This window comes from Cicer arietinum, chromosome 4 (assembly GCF_000331145.2).
Source record: "Cicer arietinum cultivar CDC Frontier isolate Library 1 chromosome 4, Cicar.CDCFrontier_v2.0, whole genome shotgun sequence".
Classification (NCBI taxonomy): domain Eukaryota; kingdom Viridiplantae; phylum Streptophyta; class Magnoliopsida; order Fabales; family Fabaceae; genus Cicer; species Cicer arietinum.
This window is the reverse complement of record NC_021163.2, coordinates 54,901,421-54,920,404: the sequence shown is the minus strand read 5'-3', so window position 1 is coordinate 54,920,404 and position 18,984 is coordinate 54,901,421. Positions and strand designations below refer to the sequence as shown.

The 18,984-nt window shown below is 29.1% G+C and overlaps 2 protein-coding genes and 1 long non-coding RNA gene across 3 annotated transcripts; 1 reads left to right on the top strand and 2 right to left on the bottom strand.

The window, feature by feature from the left end:
• Positions 1-1,341: 1,341 nt before the first annotated feature.
• LOC101506092 (G-type lectin S-receptor-like serine/threonine-protein kinase At1g34300) lies at positions 1,342-4,160 on the bottom strand. The gene has a single exon (XM_004498662.4). The coding sequence runs from the start codon at positions 4,115-4,117 to the stop codon at positions 1,727-1,729; it is 2,391 nt and encodes a 796-aa protein (XP_004498719.1). The 5' UTR covers positions 4,118-4,160; the 3' UTR covers positions 1,342-1,726.
• Positions 4,161-9,747: 5,587 nt separating this feature from the next.
• Positions 9,748-13,462, bottom strand: LOC101506420 (receptor protein kinase TMK1-like). The gene is made up of 2 exons (XM_004498663.4): positions 10,919-13,462; positions 9,748-10,658 (listed from the first exon to the last, which is right to left on the bottom strand). Exons 1-2 carry the CDS (start codon positions 13,155-13,157, stop codon positions 10,123-10,125), a joined length of 2,775 nt encoding a protein of 924 aa, XP_004498720.1. The 5' UTR covers positions 13,158-13,462; the 3' UTR covers positions 9,748-10,122.
• Positions 13,463-14,970: 1,508 nt separating this feature from the next.
• LOC101506746 (uncharacterized) lies at positions 14,971-17,307 on the top strand. Its single transcript, XR_012162636.1, has 3 exons — positions 14,971-15,415; positions 16,607-16,848; positions 16,952-17,307. It is a non-coding gene; the product is annotated as an uncharacterized lncRNA (long non-coding RNA).
• The last annotated feature ends 1,677 nt before the right edge of the window (positions 17,308-18,984 follow it).

Here is an 18,984-nt window from a genome sequence, read left to right as displayed (position 1 = left end):
AAAGCAGTGGCAGATCCAGAAATTTTCTTAGCTATGGACGATAAAATAGTATATATTTTGATCAAAGAAAAATATTACTAACTCTTATCAAATATATAATTATAATTACTATTTTATAAAATTTTGTGTTCTAAAAATGTTATGTTATTTTCTTATTGTCAATACAATTAAAGAGATAAAGATATATTGACAGTATAAATTTTTTTTATAGGATTTATATAATAATAATTATTGCAAAAATTAAATATTATTAATGATCTACTAGCGGTGGAGCTGTCAAAAAGCCCCCAACTGTTAGACCTTTTAGTTTTTTTTTTATTAAACCCTTAATATTAGGTCCTCTATCAAAATAATTTTTTTAAAATCTCGGCCTACTATTTCATGGGGCTTAATAGAGGGGGCTCAGGAGGCTTATATGTCCCAATATTTTGATAATTTTGAGATTCTTTTTATAAAAAATATTAAAAAATATTTTTTTTCTCAAAAAATTGTGTAAGAAAAATAAATAAAAAGTTCTCGAAAAGAATTGATTTTTTTCTCGAATAAAAAAATTTAAAAAAAAAAACGACAATTTTTTATCAGTAAAAAAATAAAAAATAAAAAATAAAAAATTGTCAATTTTTTTTTAAAAAAAGAAATCGATTTTTTTTTAAAACGTGGGCCTATAGGCCCATAAAATTTTAGGGAGCTGTGACTTTCTTTTTGAGGCATTTTAAATTATAAATTTTTTTTGTCCATCCAACATGCGAGCTGGGGCCAATAATTAGAGGGCTTGTCAAATTGACAGCTCTAACCAGCTGTGATTGATTGATGGTATAATTTTTTTCTTACATTGACATATATTTAAATTAAATTCTAATAGGATTATCAAAATAATTTTTTATTTTATTATAGGGGCAAGAGTCCCCATTATTAACATACTCAATGAGGTAAAGATAAACTATTTAAATCAATTTTTTATTTAATATTTTTGAATTTTATTTTATAAAAATTGCATAAAAAAGCTGAAAAATACTTTAAAATTAATGTGATGTAAGTAGCAAATATCTAAGCATCAAGATATGGATTTTTTTTTTTATTGATGAGTAGATCTAACACATGATTCGTGTTCCATATTTTCTTATGTCCTCGTTTGTTAGTCTCATAAGAAAGAAAGAAGTATTGTCAAATATACTTTTCATCATAAGCAGACTTAACACGACCATTTTTTCCACTTTTGTGCTTGAATTTCCAATGGAGGTGATTCCAATTCACTACACACAACATAACTTGGATACACAATGTTCATGCAGTTAATTTTTGAAACAGAACTAAATTCTAATACTTTATCTTGGTAACAAATTCAGAAAACTTGGATAGATTCGCAATAGCTCATATCTCATTTACACAATGACTGGCTTATATCACCAATGAAAAGGACATACATTGCAACTATAGTAAATATAAATTACACTTGAACAAAATAATCATACCACAATGAAAGAGAAAATTAAAGGTAACCAAAAATTGTACATTTGATCACTAAATTCATTGACAGAGGCGCAAATGTAGAAACAAGAGGTTTGCATATATCGCTATGTAGCATCGAACATTGGATTGAACGAGTGTCATGTGTCCGACACAACACTAATATATGTGACTACATTCAATCACTTCTATGTAGCATCTGACACCTATGTAGGTGTCAATACTTCATAGATGTATAGCATCATTAAATAATCACAATCTACTCTTCCCCAAGGAAGAAAACAGTTGGCTTCTTAGGATCCATTATCTCCACAGTCCCTTCCAACATCTTGGCAACCTTCCCCATTGTTGGCCTTGACTCAGGTCTATCTTGTAAACACCACATTGCAGTCTTCACCATTCTATTAACCAATTGAAAATGTACTTTACTATCATAAGCATGACAAATTTGACTATCAAGAATATCTTCAACTCTCATCTCCTTAAACATCTTATCAAAAGCCCAACCAGGGAAATACCATTCATCACTCCTCACCAAAGAACCTTGAATCTCAAAGTTCCTCACTCCACTCACAAGCTCCAATAGCACCATGCCAAAGCTATAGACATCGGCTTTGGAAGTTATTGGATCGGCCGTTATCCATTCAGGTGCCATATAACCGGGAGTTCCCCTCCTTCTTGATATAGTCATCATGTCTTCTTTTTTCCTTAGTTTCGCCAATCCAAAATCCGATATCTTAGGGCAACAATCGTCGCCTAAGAGAATATTCTCCGGCTTAATATCGCAATGCAAAACCCATTCCAAACACTCCTCATGTAGATATGCAATAGACCTTGCCACACCAAGTGCAATTCTATACCTCATGTTCCAATCCAAAACAGGCTTCTCTTGTGAGTTCGGTTTCGGACTACTATGACTCTGATCAGATTCAGATTCGGCACTATTCTTACGAGATTTAGCCCTAAAGAGATACTTGTCCAATGATCCACCAGGAATGTATTCATAAACAAGTATCCTTTGACCTTTCTCGGCACAGAAACCCCACAAACGAACCAAATTGAGGTGATGCATCCTTGCAATAATGGTGACTTCAGCCCAAAATTCAGCATCACCCCCGGTGACATTCTTTAAACACTTCACCGCGACAACACGGTGATCCGGCAACACCCCTTTGTAGACATCTCCAAATCCACCTCTCCCAATAAGGTTCGCGAAATCATTAGTGGCAACTTTGATCTCTGAGTAGGTAAACCTTTTCGGACCACCAGCAGGTAAAAGCTCAAGACCCAAAGTAGTAGCCATGTCCCTATACTTGATATACCTCTTAAGGAAAGACCAAAAGAAAGCCACACCAGCAATAAGTTCAGCTGCAAAAAGGGTGCATATAATCACAATATTTCTCGTGGTAGTGTTCGAATCCTTAGGCGGTAGCGGCAAACTTATCCTCACAGGACAAGTTGTTTGCATCACCTCTGTCATACCAATGAAATTAGTAGCTTCTGATTCCTTTTGATCAACTTTCAAAAACAAAGCGGTTTCAGTCCCCGGCGACCAATAACCATATTGAAGCTGTTTACCTCGCAACAAAACACAATATCCCAATCCGTCGTATTTGAAACCGAATCCAAGACAATTTGAATCAAATCTACAACTAGATTCACAAACTGTATAGTTTCCAGCAGTAATTTGATTCATAGAACCATTAGTTGTATAGTTAACATAATCAAGCCTAACAAAATGAGTCTCATTTGAAAGTGGAATTTTCCTTTCACAACCCTTTTCAGCACCACCTTGATTAGGCATAAATCCAGAAGGACAAACACAAAAAGTAGAATTATACAAATCTTCTCTAGGCATACAAATAGCATTAGGACCACAATTTCCTTTGATTTTACACATTTCCCATATTGCTAACCAAACAACAACCCAAGTGTTATTTTGTTCAGGATAAAAGCTATAGATTCTAAGATTACCATCATCATCAAGAACAAATTTTCTAAACCTAGAATCACCAAAATCAGAAGTGAGAAAAGAGTTACCTACCATACTCATTTTTCCAGCATCATCCATAAACAACAAAGGGTTTGGTGTCTTATAGTATTGAGAAGTTGAATTTGCATTTGAACCATCATTGAGAACCAAAAACTGTGATGTAATGAACTTGAATTTCTCATTATTTGAAACAATTTCAACTCCACTAATGTTTTGGTATGGTAAGATAGTGTTTTTTGGATTTGCAAAACTAGTCCAATTTCCAAAAACTAAGTTTCCACTATCATGAAGAACAAGTTTTGTGGAATTGGAATTACCAAAAAGAGTAACATTGTTGAGTAAAATTTCACCTTTTGAAGTGATTACAAGTGAGGAAGAGAAATTGAGTTTTTTTGAGAAGCTCCAAATAACAGGGTTTGAAGTTTGGGGGATTTTTGAGAACCAAATTGAGAAAGTGAAGAGATTTTGGGAATTTGGTATGGGGAAGAAACCAGCAGTGAAATTGGTGTTTGGTGAAATTAAGGTTTTGTTTTGTGAAGGAAGCCATGGTGAGTTTGAGATGTTGAAAGATGTTATTTTTTGTTGTTGTTGGGAAATTGAAGGTTGAAGGTTGAAGAGAAAAAACAAGAAGAGGAAAATGGGGTTTGAGAGAGACATGGTTTTTTGGAAGGAAAAATAAGAGAAGATGAAAATTAAATTGTGTGTTGGTTGGATTTTAAATTAGATGATCATGAATGGCGGCTTTGTGACAGTTGACCATGGACTATATGTAAGGTGGTTTGACTATCAACTTGCTTGTGTCATTCTTTGTTTTACATACTGATGTATTATTTATGGATTTGGCTACTTGATCATATTAAATTATAAGATAATGGTTATTTTAAATTTCAATAATTGTTGATAAGGCTCTTTGAAGATACAAGGCAATTTACTTGTGACCCTGATTTGATTCATGTTAGACTCAATAAGTTTAGTTTTAAGAGATATATTTATTATTTATTTTATTTTATTGTAATGACATTGATTGAATAATAGTTTTAGTCTTAAAAATTAAAAGGGCAAATAATTTCTATTTCTGAAGCATATTGTCGAACATTATTAGAGTTTTAGATAACTTTTAAGAATTGGTATGGGAAACCACATATGAATTATTCTAATGTAGCATACATTAGTTGAGTTAATAAAGTGAGTAAATTTATTGTTAATATCATACTAGTCATATTTTTTTAATAGTATTATAATTATTTATGATTGATTTTATATGTACACACAATATTACTAATTTATTTATTTGATTCTTCGAAAGAATTTGTTGACTTTAAAGGAGTCTAATCTACTATTTACATTAGATGGACATTTCTCTAATTTTTATTGTTTAAAATAATGATATATTTTAATAAAATTTATATTATTTAAATTTTAGTGTTAATATTTATTCTATATCTTTTAAAAACTAAATAGTTGGACTAAATGTTTTAAAGCACGGTCTATTTTTTGTGTGTGTGTATTTTAATTATAAACGAATTATTCAAAATAATTAAAATTCAAATTCTAATTTAAATAAATTTTAGTTAAATTTCACTTATCTTTCAGTTGAATTTTAAATTATTAATGACTATTTTTCTTTAGAACTAGACACTTAAAACCCAACAAAAAAAAAAATGCTACTTCTTTTGTCAGACAATAACTCAAACTTATAGAAATAATTTATCCCAAAAAAATTATTATTTTTAATTTTAAATACAATTTTAATTTCTTTTCTCCAAAATGATGAATTTAGAAATGAGTAGATTAAAATGTAATTTCAATTATAATAGATCAATCAAAAGTGTATTTGAGTTTTTTTAAAATAGTACCATTTTTATATGAATGTGTCCATCTTTAAATATTGATCTTTCAAGATAAATTAATAGTAATATAAATTAAGGGGTATATTTAAAAGATAACAATAAATACTTCTAATATTTTAATATGGGTTTTATATTTATGGATAATTTTTTTTTCAAATAATTTTATTAGTGACAAAGGAGTAGTTACTCGCTTAATATTAAATATTATATTTATAGTATTTGTTTGTCTTGTATTAGTCACAAAAGAAATAGTTACTCGTTTTAATATTAAATATCAGATTTACTTTGATATTTTGATCTATTGATCTATTGATTGTAACTTCTTTTTAGTTATATTTGATGAGTCCAAAGGGAATATCAAACATGCATTTATAAATAATAAATAGAGTTAATTTATAAAATTATTATGATCATTAGCCAATTTATTTTAAATATTGTATAGATACCTTAAAAAAATTAATTTAGAATAGAAAGAGTTTATCAAAAAAGTAAAATTAGAAGAGATAGAGCGTTCAATTACAATATTATTGATCTGTTCTCTAAGTATGATGGTTAAACTTTTGAATATTAAATTAATTTTGACGAAATTTCATATATATTAAAAGTTATAAATAAATAAAAATATTGTTTTTATTAAATTATATAACACTTTTAAGATGAGAATGAGACAATAATCGAGAGAAAATTACATTGACCTTCTTGAGTTATCTTTAATACACTTACACCTAATTTTAAAAAAAGACACATCTTTCTTACGCTCACTAAAAAAAACTACATCAAACATATTTTTTTTTCACACTTATATTTATTGTATCACTTACAATATGACATAATTAGAAATTTTCATTTTAATTAGTAAAAGTCTAACCATACATATAATATTTGTAATTCTAAAAATATACAATTATGTTTTTAAAGGTACAACTGAAGTGTGTATTATAATGTCTTTTTAATAAATAACTAATAGAGTTGTAACTTGTAAGTGACGAAAAAATATTATGCATAATTTTTTTTAGTAAACATAAAAGATGAATATATTTTAAAAATTAAATAAAGTTAAGTGTCTTTTAAAGAAATCTTTCATGACAGCTATAACTGGGTTGACTTTGAAAAATTGACTCTTACCTTGCCTTTGTCATTGTTTTGTTGATTTTCTACTGCCACTTGCACTTAAACTTCTTTATATTATTGACCAACACAATTAATATATTTTTTCTAAAAAAAATAATAATAAATAATAAATCTTCTTTTTTGATGTGAATGCGTTTTAACTTTTTTCGGCATTAATCTGAACATTAGTTGACGGATTATTATCTCGTAATGATTTTCGTCTTTTTGAAAAAGAAAACACTGTTTTTCTGGTCAAGAAAAATGATAATGGTTTTAGAAAGTTTGATTTTACCATATTTCGTTGCATTGGAGTGTTTTTTTGGGTAATAGATACATTAATATGACTATATGTATTTGTACATATTTTTTTAAAGAAAAGGAGCAGGTCCTAAAAATAAAAAGTAAAACTACAACTCTCTAGAAAGAGGTAGACAAATTATTATCCCCCCTCAAAACTAGGGGTTTTATGGTAGAGGAAGACCAAATTCAAAGAGTATAATTTAATTGATAAAAAATAAAATTTTAAATGCACAACAAATTTAAGAATTCATAAGATGTAAGTGAATATTGTTTTGTAAATATAAAAAAGATAAATTAAATTTATTTATATTAATTAAAACTATTAGTTTAATATTTTAGTTGGTTAGAGCTAGGGTTGGAAAGAAGTATTAGCTAGGGCTGGTCATGGTTGGTTTTGAATGTAAATCTTATTTGACACTACATCACTCCACGAACCAACAATACACTTATCAGAATACTCATTTACATGTTCATATTTTTCCTGCATTTTCTATGCATCATCCACTAAGTGAATATTACTAGCGAAATTAGACAAACTACTATAAAAAAACATCATGAATAACATTATTAGTAATATCAACCTATTTCTAAATAGCCGATTTAAAACCAATCTCTTCAATCATTGAAGCGTTCATATTTTCCTATTGCAAAATGTCAATACTAACAACCCCCCTATCAAAAATTGTTTTCAACAAACTAGGATCCACAAATCTGAATAAAGGATTATTATCAACACAAAATGAGCAGCTACATTATTAATTCCATGTAAACTTGTCTTATCAACTATAGATTTTTGAATTATAATACATGTATCACTCACTATTTTATCAACAACTTCTTTATGGATTGGAACATATTTTTTAATACGTTTTTTAATTTTTACCTTATCTCAAAGAGAATTGTCTTGTTGTGACGTTAGTTAACGATATTTAATATGAACATAAAAGAGATAAATTTTCATATTCCACATTCACAAGAAAAGCAGACCCTTGTCTAACAACTCATATTTTTTGTTGAATTTTAACTAACAAATCAACTTCAATTAAAATTCTAACAAAATATTCAAATATAAATTATATTTGTGGAATATTTAACATGTATCCTTAAAGAAGTAGCATCACCCTTTTTCTTTTCATGCTAAGCTTATGGGTACCATATGATTGTTATTGAGATTGTGCGTAAGAATATTTAGACTAAATTTTAATGTGATTCGCTATTGGTGGTGTAGTCTTTTTCCTATTTACTCATTATCCCTTGGCCTCTTACCTTAGGAATATATGTTAGAATTTTTTATTATTGACCAAAGAGATGCATTTTATTTTGTCCTACATTTATAGGAATAATTGTTCTTATGACAGATTAGCATGTCATGCTACTTTTATTCAGATTTTTACTTGATTAGATGCTATTCATATATTTAGTATAGTGACAAGTTCTACCTGTAACAGGGTAGAACCGTAAAACAACATATACAAATATGAAATTTAAATTAAAATGAAAAAAAAATAAAAGCATGTTTTTTTTTTTACTCAGAAATAAAGCATGTTAAGGGTAGGGATTTTCTATATGGATGCAATAACAATTTTAATACTCAAATAAAGCACGCAAATAACCTCCAAAAATTACTTATACCCACCTCTCTTTTCCTTTATGTAAAATTCATTTAATCAATGTAAAAGAATTTAAAAAGAAAAAAGAAAAGTATATTAAATTTATTAATAATGTAAATTTTCTTTTCCAAAATTATTCTTTAATAATTATTAAGAGAGAAGCATAATCATTTTTTAATTCTTGATATTTAATTCATTGAGTATTTTTATGAAAAATTAATTAATAATTCTTGTAATTTGAAGAAGGTCAAATAAAAACACAAATTTTTACATAATAATTTTACATAAAAAGAAAAGGTATTATATGAAACTAATTGATATTTTTTTCCTTTCCCAAATGTCACTTGGAATGTGGATGGTCATTGACAAAGAATTTTCATTTTGACCTAAGGCAAATCTAGGTAGAGATATTAATACCACCTTAATTAGGCCATGCGATTGGGAACTGATTCTTAGGATTGGACTTTTCAACCATTCAAATCCTTTTTAATATTTTTTATTATATGCAAGTATGATAAGTGAGTGAGTGAGATTTCACTGCAGAACATTATTTTATCCCTTACATTTCAAATTTTAATTTATTCTTAATAAATAATTTTATTTCAATAATCTATTAACTATACTGTTGTTTAAAACAATTTATTTATTTTTTTCTATTTTCATAGGCTTGGCGATTTATTTTTTAATATATTTTGTAACACCTTCAACAAAGACAATGATAAATATACTTTTTTCATCTTCAAACAGAATTTTTTATAAAGTATGGATGGAGAAAACAAAACCACACCCAATTAACTAAGGAGATTTTTTAATGTACCCTTTAATACACCTTCCATTGGTATTGCGAAAAAGACCCTATAATCTAAGTCATGAACTATATAATAATACTAAATATTATTATTTTTAGGGAATGGAAATTCAATTAAAAGTGGTCAAAAGGAAATGTAATAAATGAATGAATTTGTATAACAATTTTACAAAACTATCCTATTACCTATTAGATATTGACTATATTATCATAAACATACATTGAATTATAAATATATAAAAGAAAAGTTGACGCACACTTTTAACTTTATGATAAAATAATCATTTACGTTGATAAAATAAAGTTACAGTTATTTTTAAATATATTTTTCTTTGTTAAGAAACATCTAGCTTAAAATAAATTAACTTAAGGCAAGTAACATAAGGCTTTCCATTAAGTATGTAATTATTATTATATTACTTTATTTTGCAAAAACTTTCAACTTTTATCCTTTTATTAATAGAAAATATTTGCTTATAATCAAGTTAAATGAAGTATACTACAGATGAGAACTAAGTTGGTTTAGTTACAAGATTATACAAGACAACCAATTGATCTAAAGCTCAATCCTTATCATTTTTCTTTTTCAAACCAATGAAATTCAAGATATACAACAAAACTCATTGGTATGAGCAACTAAATATGTAGCAAAATGGTATAACTTACACCAATATAATAATATAATTGATATGAGCAACTAAATCCTAATTTTCTTAGTAAGTAGAACTAAACAAAATATCAATGACATCTGAATTCTTTGAAAAATATGAGAACAAAACAGTTTAACTATTTGTTCTGCATTGTCTTCTTGAATCCTAGAATCTCTGTTTCTCAAGTACTAGGAGATTGAAAAACCTCTAGCGAAAAACAAATAATAAAAAAGACAAGTTTAAGGAATGAAGGGTGTAATATATGTCATGAAACAAAAATAAAAAGAGCTACAAAGGGTAAGAAGGAAAAAAAAACAATAATGTATATCAAACTTCATCGTGCATCAGCTGATGTAAAGGAATCGGCAAATCCAGAAGATCGAGGCGGTATACTAGACTGTGTATTCTCGCAACTAGTAATCATCGACGAAGAATACGAACTATCGAAGGTGTTAGTCCTTCCTTCAAAATTCTTCCACTTACTTAGTGCTTGAGGCAATGTCATATCCAAATCAATCCCAAACAAGTCTTCAGCATCAGGTTCGGTCGGCTTCCAAATCTCGACAAGAGGTGCTAACACATTCACTACGTGTCCCATGTCAGGACGCTGATAAGGCTCCCTTGCACAACACTGACTAGCTAACCCTGCAATAGTCTTGAAACTCTCTAAGCCTTCCTCGTCGATTTCCATTGCAGGATCGATGACTTTTGCAAACGAGTCTTTGTTTATTAGCATCCTGCGGAACCATGTAACAAGGTGGACATTCTCGTCTGGTTGGCTGTTGTCAATTGCTCTCCTTCCAGTTACCATCTCCATAAGAATCACGCCGTAGCTGTATACGTCGACCTTTGTGGTGACTCGTCCGGTCACTTTTCATATCATACCATTTTAATGAGTTAGAGAATTGAACAAGAAAGAAGAATTACCAATATGCTAGAATGTCAATTGTTTTACATCCTAAAATCATTACAGAAAAAAGGCCACAATATACATATACATATACAGGGCAGATTTTTATGCAATGCATAAATTTGTTTGTGTTTCTTAACAATTATAAAAATCACTTTTTTAATGTTTTCTCTCAAACATTAAAAGTTCAAAAAATTTCGAAAACATAATTAACATATACCTGCATACTCTGGTGCGAGATATCCAAAAGTTCCAGCAAGTCTAGTCTCGAATGAGGCTTGTCCTTCTGGAGCAAGGCGAACCAATCCAAAGTCAGATACTTTAGCACGCATATCATCTCCAAGCAAGATATTTGATGGTTTCAGGTCCCTATGGATGAAAATTTGCTGAGCCAACCCATGAAGATATTCAACACCTCGAGCAACATCTAAGGCAATGGAAAGCCTTCTCTTCCATCCAAGCGGTTCCAACCCGTCATCTTTCCATTCAAAGAGATGTTGACTAAGAGGCCCTTGAGGCATGTATTCATAGACAAGAAGTTTCTCATTGTCATCCAAGCAATAGCCAAGTAGCGCAACCAAATGCCTGTGCCGAACCTTGGTAAGAACCGCGATTTCAGACCTGAACTCAGTCAGTCCTTTGTCACCGACCATTTCAGATTGCATCCTTTTAACTGCAATCTTTGTTCCATCGTCCAATTCTCCTTTGTACACAGTGCCGAAACCGCCCTTCCCCAATATGTTCTTTTCACTAAAATTGTTTGTGACCTCTCTCAAAACTTGAATGGAAATCACCATATTACCTGCTTCCACAGTTTGAACACTACTTGACGGACTAAATGCAGTACTAGTTCCTTCAACAACACGACCACAAGAACTTCCAGATGCTGCAACACTTATCTTCAAACTCTTTCCATCTCCCGAATGATGAGGATGCACAACTATCGCATTCGGACTTTGAACTTTACCATCACGCTTCCGTCTTCTACCGTACATAACAAACACCAAAACCGCTACACCAAGTAATCCAACAATTCCAACCACAATACCAACAATAGCTCCAACACCAAGTTTCTTCTTATCTTCACCTCCAGAACTAGGGCCGGACGGACCTGGAGGTTTTTTATCCTTTCCAATATCAGGATTCCCACCAGTTTTAACAACCACATCTCCTCGAAACGATGGTATCTCACCATACAATAAATTATTCGAAACATCTAGTTCTTTCAAATGAGGCATGCTAGCAAGTTCCTTTGGTATAGTACCAGTGAGATTATTTTTAGCAAGAAGCAACTTTGTCAAAGAGGTAAGGCTTGCAAAACTAGGCGAAATACTACCCGAAAAATGCATGTCTTGAAAGTTGATAATCGAAATGTTACCACCAGAACAAACAATCCCTATCCAATTATTACCATTACAAGGGTCATTACCTTGCCAACTATCCGCAAGAGCCAAAGGATAACCGAAAGGTTCAACAACAGAAAGCAAAGCATTAACAAGTGGACTACACGGTTGACCAACCTTTGAAGTACAAAACCTATTATTCCCTCTAACCATATCATTATCAACACGCACACCATCTTGAAACTTCGGAGGCGAACCTTGAAGATAATTGTTTGTCAAATTCACAACCTTCAAACTATTAAGAGAAGTCAAAGACGGCGGAACAACACCGGTTAATTGATTATCCCTTAAACTAACATCAAACAATTGATCATGATTTGAAAAATCAGGTATAGGACCTGTAAATGAATTACCATGTACCCAAATTTGTGTCAATGATGTCATATTTTGCAAAACAGAAATTGTACCATTGAGTTTATTATTACTCTTCTGACCATTGAGCCAAAGTTTCTCTATAGAACTACCAGCAAAACTAAGAGGTAAAGCAGCTTCAAATGAATTGAAAGACAAAAACAAATCAACCAAACCAGGAAAAGGACCATTGTTTCCAAAGAATTCAGGTATTGTACCAACAAAACCAGCATTTACAGCAGAAAAAGTTTGAAGAGCTAAACAATTCTTAAGACTAGAAGGAACTTCCCACTGAGAAAAAGGGTTTGAATCAATTCTCACCTCTTTCAAATTAGTCATGTTGTTGAAGAAATCATTAGGTATGGAAGTGAAATTATTGCTGGAAATACGCAAATTTTGAAGTGAATTTGGCATGTAAGGAAAAGAACCAGATAATTGACAACCCATGAAATCAAAATATTTTAATTCAGTGAGTTGGACCAATTCTTTTGGCAAAGTACCTTCAATGATTTGATTCATTTGAATTGATTTCACCCTTTTTCCATCACACCTAACACCATCCCATTTGCAAATGTCTGAATCAGACCAACCAACAATTGGAGTACTTATAGCTTTTTTCAGTTTTTGCATCACATCATCATCTTGAGACCATGCAAAAACAAACATCAAACAAAACAACACAACGTACGAAACTCCCAAACCCATTAGGTTTTTGTCCAATTTTTGTTTTTTTGTTGGGTTGAGAAGAGGGTTATTAAAACAGAGGAAGGTGGCGTAAAATAACAGAGAATATTTTTGGAAGAAGGAAATGAAATAATCACTCACGCGGCATTGTAATTGTGATAAGGATTCTGCTGAAAAGGGAATTTTTTATTTTTTTTTTTTATGGATAGAATAATTTGAAAGAGAATAAAAAAAAAACGCTTAATTTTTTTGTTCGTGAAGGAATTTGATAGGGCGGAGAAAGAGGAAGAAGAATATAGAGAAACTGAAAGTAGGAGAGTGGTTTTTGGTGTTTGAGAAGAGTGAAGGTTTTAGACATGCGTGTGGGGTCCACACCGTAACGCTTTTAATGTGTGATGTTAGTATACTATATACACACACTAATGAGTGAGAAATTTAAGGGCTGTTAATTTCGGTAGGTGAAGCAGATTTGCGGATACTCTATTTTTTTATTAGTCATAAAAGAATGTTAGGATTTTCACCATATCTGAATTTTCAATATCATTTTATATTGAAGGACAACGTTATTATATTATATTATATTCAAATGAAAATATTTATATAAAAAATTAAATTGTAACTAGGAATAAATTTATTGTGAAATTGATTTTCTCTATTCAAAAACTTAAATGTCTACTGTTAAAATTTTATCTATTTATAATTTTCTTTTTACTAAATTCATTATTTTTAATATTTATATTGTTTAAATGATTTGTGTAATTTATGATATGAACTGTTAGATCTTAGATAAGGTGTTAATTTCAATTATATTATTTATTGATATTTTATTTATTGATGATTATAGATGATTGGAGTGTTTTGATGGTATTATATATTGTTGATTGTTGATGTTTTGAGTTTGATTGATTTAGTATAAATAACAGAAAATATAGAAATATTTTGAAACCACTTCGATATAAGAATTAAATATGAAAAAAGAAATTCATATCAAGAATTGAAAAATAATTTAATTTTACATGCTAAATTTGGTTAGTAATATATTTTTTTTATTATATTAAATAAAGATCGAACTCTTTTAAAGTAAACAAGTCGTTAAAAAGAATATAGTAAAAACAATTAATCGTTGATATATATAAGAGTTTCTCTTTGAGTCGTTAGACGAAAACAAATGTAAATTCATTTGTAAATATTCGATAAATTTAAAGTCTATTTTTACCTTAAATTACTGTATCCTACTACTTAAATTATTTTATGAATAAATTTTTTATATTAGATGTACAAAAAAGTAAGCTAATAATAGTATTTGATAATGAAATAAAGGTTGGTTTTATTCACATGACAAGATATGATATGATAGTGATAAGATAAATATTATCATGTGTTTGATACACATCTCATTATCATATGATATAATAAATATTATATTTAAATAATAAAATTATCGTTGTGAACAATTACATATTAGTTTTTTTTTAAAATAACTTATTATCACTAGTGCATTTTAACCTTGTTACATCGTCGATATTAGATCGGTTGTTATACATCCAATGTAATAAGCATAGCGGTGACAAATTTGTTATTATAGTAAACTTTGTTAGATCTGTTATAATTGAACCGTTCTAACATACACATTAAAAAAACTTATTAGATCTGTTCTAATTGAACTGATCTAACATAGATATTAAAACAACTTTGTTAGATCTATTCTAATTAAACTGTTCTAACATATACATTAAAAAAAAGTTACAGAAAAAAAAAGGCAATGGCAAATTTAAATCTGTTGTATTAGCCCGTTCTACCACCAGTTTAAAGAAAATCTCAAAATTAAAAAAATAAAATAAAATAAAAAAATTTAAAAATTAGCCACGAATGCAGATTCATTTTTCATCATTCATCATTCACCATTCGTCCATTCATACAAAGCTGTATTTGTAATAAAAATGTGAAGGAAAATCATGTTCTAATTAATATCTAATTAATATTTATCCTTTAATCGACTAAATATGTATTAAATTGAAACCATTGGGATTGTGGTGATGGTTGCGACGTGGCAACGGGAGGAGTTGGTGAAATCGAAGCAGGTGGTGATGTTGAAGTTGAAGAAGGTGTGAATGTGGTTAACTCTAAAATTCTGAAGGCTAAGAAAGGTAAGATGCCGATGATTTGTTCGGAAGTTGGAGATGCAGCTGTTGTGGCTGAAGGATTGAATGGTGTTGCTGTTGATAAATGCAGTGTGAACGAAGTAAACATGATGCTTCGCCTCCATGATGATGTTGCCGGTAACCATGATACTTTTTTACTCTTTAGCTGATTGATTCTTTAATGCATTTAGTGATAATCATAGAATTAGAAATCATATGTGTTGATTCCCTTTTAAACACATTATCTTGCTCTCTTTTTTTCTCTTTCTTTTGGAATCAATTTTCAACCATCCTTTAAAACTGCATACTATGTGTTTGTGAAATTGTCCCTGTTAATAAAACTTCAAAGAAATTGTGTTTTTGATTGGTTTCATTTCCTAGGTATGTTCCTTTTTTCTTTTGGCTTCAAGTTTTTGTCTTTGGTTATATAAATCATATGGTAACCTTCTGATTTTGATGTTAATAACATGCAACATAATCAACTTGGTGTAACATAATCAATTTCTATTTTGTTTAATATCAAGTTGTGGCACTTGTATGCATTAGGGAATAAAGAATTTCACTTTGAACAAAAGTTAAGCTATTGTTATTGCTGTGATTTTTACTTCATCTTTCATGGTTGTACTGGAAGGCTTGTTGCATATGAATGATGAGTTCATATATATGTGAATAAATAAAGAAGCTTACAAAACAATTGGGCTCCACACTATTGCCGGATGTTTTATTTTAACCTTTTGCCCATCCTCTCTCTCTTTACTCTCAAAGCTGCAAATTAGATCAATATCACTTTACTACATGTTGCAGCATACATATACCCATAAATCTTTTCAATATCCCGATCTTTCTTTATTTATATATATATATATATATATATATATATATATATATATATATATATATATAATATTAATATCTCTCAAAAGCTAATCATTATCTTTGAATTTTCCAAGCAAATGGTGGTATATGCTCAATCTATCAACAGATACCCACTATTATACAATGCTAAAAGGAATCATTATATCATATGTGTATATATATGCATTACCCCTGCACTCAAAAGTTGATCACGTACTTATATTTTCAGTTCCAATTAATTAATTAATTACATGCAATTATATTTCTAAAAGTTGATCATTTTTTGATAAACAAAGTTCATGCATTGTCATAGAATTGTTGGTGAATTGGTTCGTCATACTTAATTGGAGATATACAAAAAATCCTGATGGTTGAGATGTTTAGTGCTTTATACTTAATTGGAGATATACACAAATCCTGTTTAGTGGTTCATCCTTCACGGTTCTTGATCGTTCTTGCTTTTTTATTTTTCAGGTGGATTTGACACTACTCATGCTGCAGCAAGATAAATTTCATATTTAGTTATTATTTATTTATTAAAATTATTATTTTCTTGAGCATTTGAAATGTTTTTCGTTGATTTTTTGTTTTTTTTATTATAAACTTTTGTTGTACATTTAATTTGCAGGGCATATGATCGAGCTGCAATCAAGTTATGTGGTGTTGATGCGGATATCAATTTCAACGTTAGCGATTATGATGATGATATAAAGCAGGTTTGTGAGCATTAGTTGTAGTGATTGTTTTGTTGATCTTATTTAAAATCTGAATGTAAGTTCTAATTGTAACCATTAATTACTTTGATTGATTGTTGTGTAGATGAGTAACTTTATGAAGGAAGAGTTTGTGCATATTCTGCGTTGACAGAGCACTGGTTTCTCAAGAGGAAGCTCCAAATACAGGGGAGTTACTCTGCATAAATGTGGGCGATAGGAAGCTCGTATGGGACAGTTTCTTGGGAAAAAGTGAGAAAACCAATTAGTTGAGTTTCATTAATAAATAGTTTATCCTAAAATGTTTTAACCATAAACCATAATTAAGTTCTGGTTTAAGAATCACACTGCCCCAAACTTAGTGTAAAATCATTAGAATATTTCATTAGAATGACACTACTACGATTCAATTGATATTTAGTTGATTTATTAATTGCTATAATAAAGTATGAAATTTAGTTATATTTTGAATATAACTTGTTAGATTGGTTCAAATTTAACCGATGTAATAGATCAATTTTGAATTTGACTTGTTAGATTGGTTCAAATTTAATCGATGTAATAAATCAATTTTGAATTTTGACTTGTTACATCTGTCATTTTAGCCGATCTTATAATTAACTATTTATTACAACGTTTGATGTTAGATTGGACAAATAACCGATCTAACATGTACATAGGAACCGATGTAATAAGGTTTAATTGCACTAGTGTATATTTTAAACATTATAAATTAACAAAAAAATACTAAAACATTAATTAAATAAATGATGAAATAATTTTATATTTAAAACTATTCATTGACACTATTAAATAAATAATTTAACTTTTTTAAATAATGAGTAACTAAATAATTCAATTTTATTTGTTAAAATGTAAATAAAAATATAATATATATTATATGTAACTGACAAAAATTCCCTTGCAAACAAATTATATTTATTTTAAAATTTCAATTAATTTTCATATTTTTATAATCTTTAATACTAATTTATCAAATTATATAAATAAATAAATAAAACAAAACTACCCTTGTGATAAAATCATAAACATTTTTTAAATTAATTACTAATATTTCATTTTTAAGTTTAATATTAAATTCTATTAATTATTTTTATATTTATATTTGAATAGATTTATATTTTATATTTTAAATTATACTTTATAAGTTGTTTTTATATTTTATTATATTTCAATTTTATTAGAGTATTGAGTAAATTGTTGTTATTATCTTGTCTTGCTAGTTTCTAACTCATGTTATATTCAAGATATAAATTTAAACTAAAGAGATTAATTATGATAGAGTTATGGATTAACTTATCATATCATGTTGATTTATCAAACATTAAATTCAAACATGATATGATAACTTATTTTTATCATGTTCACCAAACGGATTCTAAAGATTGCTTTAAAATATGATAGGTTAATAAATAAATAAATAAAAATATGATTCAGCTTTTGTCACAAAAGAAAAAAAATATTATTTTTTTAAAACCAATTAATGAATATTACTAAAAAAATATTCAAAGAACAAGATGTAATAGGAATAAATAAAACGAATTACAAAAGTGTACCATTAGATAAAAAGAGGAAAAATATTAAAATCCACCACTCAACCACCACTTCCTCAAATTACAAAGTGAAGACAAAATCGATTATAGAATAAGTACTCATCCACAACATGTAATCAAATTAACCAACGCCCCAACGCCCCAACGCCAATGCCCAAACACTAATGGATGTGTCCACCGTTGGTGAAACTTGAAATTAAAATTTGGAACCTTGATTTTCATAGGCAGTCTATTTAATAGAAACCTCAATACAAATATTGATACTTTTAAAGAGGTCACTATATTCCATGTAAGATTAATGAACGAATTAGTAAAAATAGGATAATTATCAACCAATATCTTATACACATCTTTAACTGAACAACCATTATTGATATCTTGCCTCCAAAGCCATATATCAACATCATTATCCTACAAAGTAATGCTATTCAACAAAGAAATACATTCTACAAATAAATATTTCTCCCACTAAAACAACCACCTCCTCCACCTCCTAACCTCCTCACCCACCTCAATTCCACTCCTAAACATGTCCGCCATTGACACCTTATTAACCAATACTAAT

What these genes read in the sequence shown, in the direction of transcription:
- LOC101506092 (XM_004498662.4), bottom strand. Translation starts at nt 4,117, where the DNA reads ATGTCTCTCTCAAACCCCATTTTCCTCTTCTTGTTTTTTCTCTTCAAC.
- LOC101506420 (XM_004498663.4), bottom strand. Translation starts at nt 13,157, where the DNA reads ATGGGTTTGGGAGTTTCGTACGTTGTGTTGTTTTGTTTGATGTTTGTT. An exon ending in TCTCGCACCAGAGTATGCAG is followed by an intron (nt 10,659 to 10,918) that starts GTATATGTTAAT and finishes TGATATGAAAAG; the next exon opens with TGACCGGACGAGTCACCACA.